The sequence below is a fragment of the Lepisma saccharinum genome, chromosome 4 (assembly GCF_977018435.1).
Source record: "Lepisma saccharinum chromosome 4, izLepSacc3.1, whole genome shotgun sequence".
Lineage (NCBI taxonomy): Eukaryota > Metazoa > Arthropoda > Insecta > Zygentoma > Lepismatidae > Lepisma > Lepisma saccharinum.
In genome coordinates this window covers 110,019,358-110,032,958 of record NC_139232.1, presented here as the reverse complement: position 1 = coordinate 110,032,958, position 13,601 = coordinate 110,019,358, and the positions used below count along the sequence as shown (strand labels likewise).

Sequence of the window (13,601 nt, the reverse complement as noted above, 5' to 3'; positions counted from 1 at the left end):
ACTGCCACCATCCACTTGGGAACTCTATGCATCACTGTTAGGTTGACTTCCGGTTCCTGTTATTGTTTCCTCGACTACCGCTAGAGGTCACACTACATTGGCAGATTCATCAGATCTGTCAACGAGCGTATACAACAGCACTTAGCGGATGCAAAAAAAATCCCAAGCCACTACCGGACTAGCAACGCACCTCAAGTTCAACAAACACAGAATCCAAAAAGTTTCATTTTTCAGTTAGGAATGCATCACACACCACAATCGACACCAAAATCAAAGAGATGCATGCAATTATGCACTTTCCGCACGAGCTGAATATTGACAGCAGTCAGGCTTATCATGTTTGGCTCCCATTATTACAACAGCTCAAACCCATCGCACGAGCAGACGACATGGCTACACCAGCACCCCTAGCGGTAGTCAAGGAAACAACAACAGGAACCGGAAGTCAACCTAACAGTGAAGCATAGAGTTCTCAAGTGGATTGTGGCAGTCGCCACCGAATTTAATAGAACATTTACAAGTAAATTTTGTGGATATATCTTTAGTAACTCGCTTACGTCTTACATTAGCAACCGCGTTGTTTATTCCCCTCAACATGAACAATTATTTAATTTATAACTGTTAAAACATTCCCTGATAATCAATTCGTACAAAATTTGAAAAGCAGAATCGTTATTTGTACACAATATACAAGCACACATTTACAGGAAATTCATTTTGGAATATTTTTTTCAAATGAAACATTTACAAGATATGATTATCATCAAAGATTAAAAGAAATGAGTGTGTATTTTCCTGAAAACCAGTTTTCTACACTGGATTGTTACCTTGAAAGAAAAAATGCATCATATGTTCAATAACAACTTACCTTTGCCATGTTGTAGCCAATTTATTGAAGGTAAAATGTTGCATTTTGACAAACGATACAAGTTTGTGAACTGTATCATATTTTTCTCTGCAAGAATTCAGCATTGTAAATGCCATGGTGCTTTTGTGAAGGTTTATAATAAAATTCAGATAGGGAAATTAATTCACTACAAATAGGGCCTATTAAATGGCCAAATACTACTACTAACTTTATTAATCTGATATCAGTTTTAAAAAAGTAACTTGCTTCCATGGTTCTGTTTTTCTATTATTTTACCACATTCATGCACACTGTCTTTTAAATAACCACCTAGTACCTCAAAGGCTGAGGTACAGGTTTTGTGTGACCTGATCTACCATGACGAAACTGTGCAACTTTCGAAGTGTCCGATACTATTATGGTTTTGAAAATGTGCAGGTCACGGTAAGGAGTCTTGTAGCTGATCACCTCCCCCCCAGTGTCATTTTCCTAGATCTGATCTCCTTCTGATCACTACCCTGTCCTTTTTCCTCTCCAAACATTTCAGACTTCTGCAATTCTGACTAAAGTCACTCCAGCAGTAACTGGACATTTCCCTGAAGAATTTTCCTCTAATCACTTTCATGTCGGGAGACTCATACCTGCACTGACAGATTCCATGATAAATTTCTGAGAATTTAGTTCCCTTTTTGCTAACTTACTATCAACCAGAGTCATCTGATTAATTGGTATAATTACTGAAGTAATCAGGTTCTGCACAGAAAATTAGTATACGAGTTATTGGTTATACAAATTATAGTACTCTTATTAGTAAACTTTTCACACTGGTGGATATTACATGCACAGAGATGGTTAGTACCAATTAAAAAAAATGATAAAAGGGTGTTCTACTAGAATTATAGGAGTATTCTGCAGATAAATAATTCTTACTCTATACCTGCTACCTTGAAAAATGTATAATCGATATTCCATTGTATATGTATCAAGATTGTCACAAAGACTACAGTGAAACTTTCAGTGTTCAAAAGAATAATCTCTATGTGGATCAAAATACATGTGTGTACTAAACATGGCTAAACATAGCCATTTGTTGCTGAGTGAACCAGAAGAACAGTTATGGTCTTCTTTCTCAAACATGTCCAGACATGTTATCTTTACCCCCATGGAAGCAAGATAGATATCAGTACATAAACAATTATTATTGGTATTAACATGAAAACAAGTTATTTCATTACACTTCTTGCATGTACAACGAGGCATATTTATACCTTTTCGCAGTCTTCCATATTGTAGTTATTCATATGGAACTATATTTCATGGCATTAAAATTAAAAACAAAATTAAGTTGCTGTAATACCCAATTTTACAGGTTAAAAAAGACATATCCCATGTGCTAGAATGATATGTTTGACTTGAGTTTTTCCAAATTTCCTTTTCCAATTCACAATTTGCCAGATCACGTAAGAAATCACGATACTGAAAAATTCAAATGCAAAATCTCTTACCACCAAATCAGACCTTGCATTCATGTATTCTTATTTGTATTATAAATGGACTACAAACAAGCATATAGAAACCAACTCAAATAACAAACACGTAGCACACGCAGAGGCAGAAAGTGCCTCCATTTGAAGGAAAAAAAACTCACAGTTTACTTACATGGCCTAATACGACCAATGATAAAGAAATGTCTTCATTGCAGATGTGCTTAATATGGACGTCCGAGGCTGCAAATCAAATACCCTTTCCGCGCAACCATCAAAAGTGACCACAGACTTGTGAAACAGGGGGAAACATCACAAAACAATACAAAATAAAAATATATATTTTTTTTAAACAACATTCTCTCACTAGCACTAAAAACTGAGTGGCTGGATTCATAATAAAATACATCGTATTACGGAATGTTGAGTGTGCTGGAACGCCGGTCCAAAAATCACAATCCTTTGACAAGATTGCGACCTTCACAATTCACTTCTTCTAGACAACAACAAGGATGTACAGAGGGGAAGAAAATATATTCATTATTTCAGCCTTAAATGTCCTTCAATACTGAAATATTTTATGTACACAATAATAAAAAAAAATTATATGTAAACACTGTCAAAATGGCTCCGGGTCAAGACTGAGCACTCCCTGTTTCAGATAAGGATCCGCAATTCTGATGATGGTTTTTAAGTATTCCTCTAAAAACGAGTTACAACTGGGTCACAGGAACTGATGACTCCCGGCGGAATGTTGTTAAGGATATTTGATTTGCATCGCTTTCCTAGCAACCAGTACCTAACCTGCAAGAAAAATAAGAGAATAAGATTTGTTTACAAAACTTACTTTAAAACATTGCCGTATTTTTTAACACTTTATGGTGTTTGACTTGCCTTTATGCTGTTGAAGCACATACAACTGACACGAGCGAACCAACAACAAATGTTACATTTGCGTTGCTTTTAGGGCCAACACTATTATACTCTCCCCCGAGAATGTCTGGAGCAAAGCTGCGCGTGATGGTAAAGAAGGGGATAAACCAAGTGGGTGGAGTACAAGCTACTGCAAAGGCTGCTAACTGCAGGCACTCTTCCCGCTCAATGCGATCCCATTCCTTCACACTTGTTCATTGGCCAAGCCCTGTCAAGTCACTACTTGCCACAGAGACTTGCTTTTGCTTGCTCCAGAGATCCGCAAGACAGGGTATAGGTTGAGTTTTAGATACCAGGTTTTGGTAACTGTCGCATACTGAAAAAATATTTAAATACCAAAACACCAAGAACACATACATAACATACAGGTTTTCTCTTCTGTATATTAATACAATACCACAGTCTCAGTATATTACAATATGAGTATTGATACTGATATATCGAGTGAACTTAGCATCAGTATATTAATACTTCCAGCAGGCTGAAGGGTGATTTCATACCGAAGCGACAACTCATTTACACCTTAGGAATAAATGCAATCTTTCGCTCTGGAATGACATAACATGCTCTACATGTGCAGTAAATGATTTTTTTTTACATTGGAAAGGGAAGTGGCTATTCACTGTGTAAGTTTGTAGAGATGTGTAATTTGCCATTTGCCACTGTCGTGAAAGACTCATTCTATTTGCTAATTCACTGTGAAATCTTTTAAACACATTATTACCCGTTAACGAACAGGGTGTTCCACATTAAACAACTGCACTTTTGGAGTTAAAGAAATAAATTGGCCACTTCAACTTGTGTTCCTTTGGTAGCACAGGCAATTTTGAGTGAATAGTCAGATGCTCTGCATTACATCTTTCATGTCATGTAAGCGTAGTGCTTTTTATTTAGCTAGGTGATCTGCTGCTTAATGAAAATTGTGATTTTTCATAATTGTTAAGTCCATATTCTGATTAAAATAAATAATATTTACATATCTTAACACTTTTTAGTGCATATAAATGTGTTTCCTGCTAGTAACCAACTTTTAAGTGTTAAACACACTTTTTTTCAAGAGAATCAATTTATTCAAGATTGTTCAAAATAAATTAACAAAAACAATAACAAAAACATTTAATAACGATAACTTTCACCAAGAAGCTGGTTAAAGAAAAAATGGAATTTATTTCCACCCCAAGTCCTAGCAAGTACAAAAAACACTAAATTTTCCCTGACTTTCCCAGGTTTTCAGTTATATTTTCAAAAATCCCTGACATTTCAACTTGTATATTTTCCCTGAATATTCCAGATCAATTGTAACCCTGAGAAAGGGCAACCTTCTATATTCTGGTATAAGAACATGAAAAAGAATGACAGGATTACAAGGGCATACTACTCAAAAAGCATTAAACATATCAAAATGATTTGAGGGATAGTTTTCAATGGATGCAAGATGTGCAGTGATACAACAACAGCAGAGAGAACCGTAATGGTCATTGGAAACATCCTGCCAGAGTTTAAGCAGCAGACTTAGCATCAAATCAATTTCCATTACAAGGTCTACCATACAACACACATCGAAACCTACTAAGGTAGGATGAACACTTCAGACATTCTGTAGCATTTCAACATTGTTTAACACATTTTGAGTAATATGTTTCTACGACCATGACACTATTTTTTTTTAATGATACTGCATTCTAGGTCACATTTATAAGTTTTGCCCAGGATGTAGTGGAATAGTAATGTGACAAATAAATATCCAAGAAAACAAACACACAGAAGTACACATATTATATCCCACTACAGATTGTTACATAACCACTAAATCGTGGAAGTCAGCTAGCACCAGTGCCCTAGCTAAATGCATTACAGTGGTATTTATACATGGAAAATACACTAGAAAGAAAAAAACAGTATGTCTATGTACATATTTCTTTTGAACAAAGTTTTACAAGAATGAAGCAACAGTACTTATCCCAAACCAACATTGTTGTAGGCTACAGTTAGTGTTATCTACTCGAAGCATTGTTCCCAACGTTGTGCTCTAACCAGTACCACAGTGAAGACGGTGAACGAAGGAGCAAGAAATGGAGACAAATGTGCTATAAAACTTACCCACCATCACGTGAAACTTCACTTGTTATTTGCGCACATTGCAAAGCCACATACTGAAGTTGGCCATCACTGCTTCTATCGGGTAGAGATATCTGGTTCAATCTGCCAATATTGTTAAATTAACCCATTAAAGGCCAATGATGCGTTAACACAATATTTTTAATCACCCCTCCCCAACTGATTATTGGATTCCTGTCAGTACAAACATACACATATGCATACGTGCACGCACACACAAAAAAAACACACACACACAAAGCCAACATTGCAAACAGCCATTTAAAGTGGCTTTCCAACTGTTCTCACGATGCTGGGTCAAACACAGACATTCCAACAGGAATCATACACAGGACCGCTTGAACCAATGGTGAGACTGCTGACCATTAGGTTACATGGGAGCTCCTTACCAGAACATAAATGAATGTTTCAATCTGCCTAATGAAATTTTTGTTTCTATTACATCTGATAATATGTACAGTGAAACCATGATATTATATTTCCCATCATTATATATTCAATGCACATATTCCCAAGAAGGCACAATATCATAAAATTTTCCCAATTTTATATTTCCCTGCATTTACAGGAGGAAAATGTATAATCAAAGTTTCACTACAATGCCTTCTTAAAATTTGAAATTTTGTTGTACGAGGGTCGTTTGAAAAGTTCTAAGAATGGCAAAGGAAAAACAGAGTTTCCTGTTAAAATTGGTTTTATTTTACTACATAGTCTCTCTTGAGAGCAATGCACTTCATCCAGCGATGTTTAGCACCACAACCCCATCACCAAATCCAGATTCCTCAAGGCTTGCAAAATAGTCCTCCACTGACACTTTCACATCTTCATATGATGAGAATTGCTTTCCACTGAGGAATTTTTAATCTGTGGTAAGAGATGAAAGTCTGAGGATTCCAGGTCAAGCAAATAAGCAGGATGTGGTAGCAAATCATACTTCAACTGGTCAATTTTTGACATTGCAACAACACAAGTGTGTGGGTGGGCATTGTCCTGATGCATGATGGTTTTCTTCTCGCTCAATGCTGGTCTTTTTGAAGGACTATTTGTGTCCAGTTGCTCAAGGAGGTTAGCACAGCACTGTTAATTGAAGGTGGATCCGGTTGGGAGATAATGTATCAATAGGTTGCCATTTGCATCCCAAAAAATTGAACTATGATTTTTCCCGCTGATTTTAACGCCTTCGCCTTCTTTGGTGGTGGTGAATTACGATGCTTCCACTGCTTTGATTGTTCTCTTGTCTCTGGTGTGTAGTAGTGTATCCAGGTTTCATCTGTAGTTATGAATATTTGCACAAAATCTGTTGTTTTTCTTAAAATGAGCCAGACAACTCATGGGACACTCGCATCCACATTCGTTTCTGACCAACTGTTAACAGATGTGGCACCATCTTGCAGACATTTATCTCATCGCCAATTCTTCAGAAAAAAAAAACACCTGTTCACCTGAGATACCCATACCTTCAATTTCACGCACCTTCAGACGACGGTCCTCCAACACCATATCATGGACCTTTTCAAACATTTCTGTCGTTGTATCTGATTTTGGCCTTCCACTACGTGAGTCATCTTCTAAGCTCTCACGGCCACGTTTAAATTCGGTAGTCCACTTTGCCACAGTGGCAAATGAAGGAGCAGAGTCCCCTAAACTGTCCCTCATATCGACATGAATTTCTGTCTGTTTCATTCCCTTTTTTCATGAAGCACTTTTGTCACTGCACGGTGCTCAATCTTATCCATTTTACACTACAGTCACACCTGCTCAGCTGTTCCTGCATCTCTACAAAAAACAAAGGAAGGCACTCAGGCGATACTGTGCACATGTTCCCTTGAAAGGTGGAGGATTCCACTGGTACGCATCGTTCCGAACTACTGTGGCCATCTGTCCGTCATTCTTAGAACTTTTCAAATGACCCTCATATATGTATGACTGTAAGGAGCATTTTTTATAAAAAATGTTGTGTTAACGCAACTTTGACCTCTAGTCTGGTACTTGTTCGCCGCCATCTGGTACTCTCAACCATGTATTGTCACTCGTTTGTAAACTGAAGAAGGGGAAGGAGTTGCTCCTGCAACAAGGGATTCGGCCCATTCTCATTCCTTCTGAAATAGATATCATATGAAAAAATAGTTCTCCCCTGTGACTGTGTATCATATTATGCTATGAAGGCACATAGAGGATATGGAGGCGGGGCTCAACTCATCCTCGATCTTGGTCGAAGTGGGGGTGATGTGATCAGCACCATGCTCAAACTGGCTCCAGGCCTGGTAGGGCAGCTTATGCAAGTCGAACCCCCATTCTCTTATAGTTAGATGCACTAAGATCGTGGTTGTACGGTCTATAAAGTAGAAGGTGAGTGAAATAAAAACTCACATTTCAGAACATAACAAACCAAGGGAATTTAGGAGTATGAACAACTTTGCAATTGGTGAACTTAGATGTGAATTGATACAAGCTTTCCTTTGATTCAGCTTCAAAGTGTAGCATCATCTACAGAAGACCTATGCCAATGTAGTCCTTATCGAAGGCACGAAGGCTTGGATTTTGGAGCACAGAGAGTTTGCATATGAATTACAGCTTTAATAACAAAATGAAGACTCTTGATCCTAGTTATGAAATGTCAGTGTGTTAAATTAAAACTGATAACAAATCATTATCTATCAATACCGATAGGGTATGAATTTATCACCTCCAAAGTGGTTTCAAGTGTGGAACACATAACAGTGGTGATGGGACTCAATGTACTGGCCAAATGCCATCACATAAAAAGCTTCTTAACAAGATTTGGCCATCATGAGGCTGTTGCATTACAGTGTCTGAAATGTGTCTATTATAATAAATATCCTTTATTTACAAATGTACCACAATAACCAGAGTTTATAACTACTAGATGTGAAGATTCATTTCTTGAATAATATTTCCTTTTCATGTATCAGTACACTATCAGTATCTGTAAAATTTCCATATATCAAACATATGTCCACTAACACAGTTATCAATTTGTTTCATGGATTTTAGTGAATTTCAAAGCAGCAAATATACAGGGTTACCTCAAACTCGACGTATTCCTTTGAAGGCATGATAGTATAGCGAATTTGGAACAAATTTAACCGTAAAGTGCATTATACGAATGGGGTCCATTTTCGAGATATTCCACATTTATTGATTTTGTTGAAAAACTCCCATTTCCAGGTTCAAAATTAAAATAAGAAAAAAGTGGTTATCGAATTCAACTTGTTTTAATTTGAATGTCATGCCAACACGTTGACAATGTTTTATGAACAGTAAAGCAATCAAAAGTGCCGAACATTTTCAAAGAGCAGGTCAAAACTTACTCGATGTTTAAATTTTCAATGAAGTTGCTTCCCAAAAAACAGCAAATATCTGAAAATATCAATAAGACACTAAGCGTACAAACTACTAGAAAATCTTCCTTGTTTTATCAGCTGTCGACGACGTATTATTATGTTCACAAAAAATTAAAAATTCTGGAAAAAAGTTCAATATCAACTGGACAGGTAGAGTGTGACTATGAAGTGGAAATTGAAAGAACAATTAACCTTTTGCTGCCCAAGCGTCTCGAATGAGATACCCAAAAGTAACCCTCACGGAACCAAGCATCTCGAACGGGATGCTGTGTCAAGGTCGTAGTTTTTACGTTATAACTTTTCTATTTTTGGCTAGAATTTCGATTTTATTTTTTTATATTGTTCCTAACACATGTATTTAACAGAAATGGTTTTTTGCATTTTTTTTGTCTTCATGAAAATGGAGGGGAAAAGGCGGGAAAAGGTACTTCTCTTTTGCGGCTCTTTTCAACGTCAAATTTTTGCCGACAAAGGAAGACCAGCTTTGTTGTTCTAAAGCAATGCTTTTCACATCCTCCTGCTATCTGCCTTCGAAGGAAGCTTGTTTATAAGTATCCGATGTCAAAATGAAAGTTTTCCGTGAGGGCGGAAGCAGGGGGGAGGGGGAAAACTGGTTGTTGAATCTGCGTTGTGAGAATGGGAATTCGAAGCACGCTGAAGGAAACCTTTTGTTTGTGAGCACAAGTGTTCCACAATGTTGAGCAGAGCATTGTCTAAAAATAGAACGTTCATATCTCCAGGGCAAATAGTCTCTGAGCTGTAGTCAATTCAATGTAACTCTGCATTTTGCTCAATTCCGAAGCTTGAGACAGTGGCATACAAGCCTTTCGTTTCAGGGGTACAGCTCGCGTTACATTGGTCATACAGCAATGATGCAAATATTTTTCTGTTTCTTACATGCCAGTGATAATTTCTATGTGCATTTTGAACTTTTCATATCCTTTTTTTTGGGGGCGGGGGGAGAAACCCCATTTTTTAAAAAAAATATCAGGGGATTTCCCCCTCCATATGTGCGCCGAATGTGCATAATTATATATCGTCTGAATCTGTGATTCATTCTGCATACAATGGTATATCGTTCATATCTCAAGGGCAAATAGTCTCTGAGCTAAAGTCATTTCAAGGTACCGCTGCATTTTGAAGCTTGAATCAGTGGCGTGCTGACAATTCCTTTTGGGGGTATAACTCAAGTTACATTGGTCATATGATAATAATGCAAATATTTTTGTGTTCCTTACATGTTAGCGATCATTTCCATGTGCATGTCGACACTGTCATGTACTTTTTGCTTGAGGGGAGGGTGGGGGAACAAAATTTTTTTTCCCGAAATTTTGGAATTTTGAGAGTTAGCCCCCTCCCCCTCCCCCCGCCACATATATGCCGAATTTGCAAAAATTTCATATAGTCTGAATCTCTGGTTCATTCCGCGTACAACGATATATATCACTCATCTCTCTAGGGCAATTAGCCTCCGATCTACACTCATTTAATTGAAACTCTGCATTTTGCTCAAAATCGGCTCGGGCAATAGAGGCTTACTTGTGAAAAAGGCCTTGGGCGGCAAAAGGTTAAATGAAAGAAAGTTTGTATGTAATAATGGATTTAGTTCACAAGTCGTTCTCAAAATGTTCTACTCTATGTTGAATACACACCCGAACCCGCTTCCTTACTTCTGTTTTAGTTACTTTTGAAGTGAAAGAGCTTCACATTTCTTCAGTCGCATCGAAAATTCTTGGTTTGAGATTTTACACGGAAAGTACTGGTGTTGTGTAAGCTAAGACCTTCATGTGCCTCCCCCCCCCCCCCCACACACACACATCAAAATCAACAGGTAGGGCCAATCCTGTGGCCTGCAAGGTGTCCCGACTTGATTCCTGTCGATTTTGATGTGTGTTTGTTGGGGGGGGGGGAGGGCAATGAAGGTCTTAGTTTACGCAATACCAGTACTTTCCGTGGAAAACCTCAAACCAAGAAACCTTGCAGGCCACGGGATTGGCCCTACCCTACAGATCTAACTCCTTGGAAAAACCTGAAAAAGTGGAACCAACAGGTTCAGAAAGACGTTTTTCTCTGAATTATGGATGGGAGTAACTGACAACTATTTGATTGAGCCTTACTTTCTGCCTCGAACTTGAAAAGGGGAGAATTAGGAAGAATTTTTAAGAAATGAGCTGATGACATTGCTTGGGGATGTCACTCTTGGAACAAGACGACAAATGATATTCCAGAACAACGGCTGTCCACCGGGTATCTAACCAGGAACTCCTTGATTACAAAATGATGACGTTACCACGATGCCATCGGGGAGGCAAAAGAGAAATATATACATAACCCTTCCCCCCTCGAAAATCCTAAAGTAAGAATCACGAACCTTCCTACCTTCTGTAAACAACCGTCTCACTTCGAGTAACGTATCACTCCGCGCCAGCTGTTCGTGAATGGTGCGGCCATCATATGCTGCTCACTCGCAACCTTTAATTTTACGTAACATGGAAAAAGGTATTCTTATTTTAACTGATAATCTACACATTGAAGTATAATAAATTTTCTACAAGTGATTAAATATGTGTTCTTGTTCAAGAATGAACATATTTTTCTATGCCAAAAGTTCAATTTATCTGACACTGGGTTAACAGATCCCCCTTCCCCCTCCTCTCTCAGTATGACAGCGCCAAAGTTATACAAGAGAGAGAGAGAGAGAGAGATTCGTTTCAGTAATTCAAGCCTTTTGGTTTTATTTCCACCAAATTATTGTCCAACATTGTTGACATGTGGAGTATTGTTTTCTCCTTTGTGCAATAAATATACCGCCAGTTTTAGCAGAAGCTGAACAAAGATAAGCCGGGGAATAAAAAGAGATTGTTTATCTTTCTGTCGGTTTCTCGTGCACTAGAAAACAAGAAGACTTTAATAAGCACATTATTTACGCTCGTCTCATGCAAGTAATGTATTTTCTTACCTTGATTCAGCAGTTCCTTTTTGAACTTGAGGCATTTTCGGCGCTAGACATCATCCTGTCAGAGTACGGTCTGTCAAATTTGCTTCCCAAAAAGGAACTCAACGTGGCACAAGAGGCGATTTAACGTCGACTGCTAAAATTGGGGAGATCGTCATCAATCATCACTCTCAACATCTTCCCCACAGTGGACAGGACGGCTCTTTGATTGAAAGAATACGATAGCACCTCGCTTTGTATTGCGCTTATCTCAAAATCGGTGTACTTGTTTATACGAGCAACGTGTTTTTTCCGCGGGACTCACAACTTGACCGGTCGTTTTACTTTCTTTCACCACACCGAAAACACAAAGACGCACACACACAATTACACTTGGACACCAACTTCAAGGCTTGCTTAGGATAGTACCGACACAACGTCACATGAACGTTAAGAACAACCTGCTTCTTGCCACTTTTCGAACGGCTGTATTTCCGAAAGACTTCTCTGAAAACACGGGAGACCTTCCTGCACGCATGGAAGTCGCCATGTTCGAAACTGGCGCTATTTTCTTGCTGTTCACGTGATCGATTGTAATTTATGCAATAATCACGTATTATTATTATAAACAGAAACCTTTAATGAAAATATATTTTAAAATGTATAATGCAATGTAATTTACACGTTTTTCTTCCATTAGTGTACTTTCATAGAACGGACTACATGATGCGGAAGAAATCCATTATTAGGCTGTTGCCAACCACAATACTTCTCACTAAGTACAGAAACGGAAGTGGTATGTCGATTGTCGGCATATGATAGTATATTTTCACATTGTCAGTGACGATCCTCCGGGGATGGGGAGGGGGGTGGGATGCGGGAGTCGATCTATAATACAGAGGTGTTCACCATCTGGATGGTGACATCCTCACACTCCGGAATACTTTTGCAGGTGAAGGAGGGCAGGCCGTAGGGTGAGGGAGGTTGATTTAAAATGAACACCTCACAACAAGAGAGAAGAAAAATGTGACAATATTTAAAAATTCATCCCCCCCCCCCATATGCATTTTATTTTATATGTAGCGTACAATAAAATGTGACTGCCTCAAAATATTTCTGTATTCTACAGTCTTCTTTCCCCAATTTTATGCATCTCTAAGTTGCCAATTTAGTTTCCCTTGGTGTCTTTGCTGCATAATTATTAATTTAGTCAATCAAATCATATGTATTAGCTTACTTTCATTATCTATAATAATAAATCATAACACTTTCCAACATCAAATAAATTTAATGAAGAAACCCCGGTTTAAAAACGTAATTTATCTCATGTGTCACATTCTTCTAGCAAGGTTTTTTTAGTAAAATATGAGAGAAAATTAATCCTTTGGTACGGAACCGTCTTACTCCTGGGGGATAAGATGTATTTCATTTTTTTTATTTAGCGTTGCTTTTCTTCCACTTTTGGCTAATCCCGACGATGAGAATGAGTGATCGTCAGATGAAATTGATGAAGGGATACTCACAAATAACACCCATGACGGGGTGAGCCAGGGAACTTCGGTGATGAGTCTGAAAGTCGGCCACCAGGCAAGATGTACATTTTTTAAACATACATTCAATAACTTTCAACAGGTCATCACTCAGTGATACACTGCATATTCCGCATCTGTTGACAAATGGAATGTTTTTACACCTTGTAGGCTATGTGGATTATTTTTTCTTTCATAAGTTTGCAACACTGTTAGGGTACACGTGCTTTTGTTTACAGAAGGTCTGAAGTTCTATGATTCTCACTTTAGACATGCCACTGACTCGAGTGTTCAAAAGGATTAATCTTGTGTTATCTGCCAGATAAGAGTTACGGTTTTGCATCCTCTATGTTGGATGAGTCATTGCTGTCGGAAGCGATTTAGGCAAGG

General features: G+C 38.1%; 1 protein-coding gene across 3 annotated transcripts in view; it reads right to left on the bottom strand.

The window, feature by feature from the left end:
* Window positions 1–1,302: 1,302 nt before the first annotated feature.
* Nct (Nicastrin) overlaps window positions 1,303–13,601 on the bottom strand; it is a 35,739-nt gene continuing 23,440 nt past the window's right edge. Inside the window, exons 14-15 of one of the 3 annotated variants that reach the window (XM_083121127.1) lie at window positions 5,365–5,466; window positions 1,303–3,135 (exon numbers count right to left, since the gene is read on the bottom strand). In XM_083121127.1, the coding sequence (XP_082977253.1) occupies window positions 3,117–3,135; window positions 5,365–5,466 (121 nt within the window). In that variant the 3' untranslated portion in view covers window positions 1,303–3,116. The remainder of the gene's footprint in view (window positions 3,136–5,364; window positions 5,467–13,601) is intronic. The other 2 variants (XM_083121128.1, XM_083121129.1) reach the window with 2 other exon arrangements.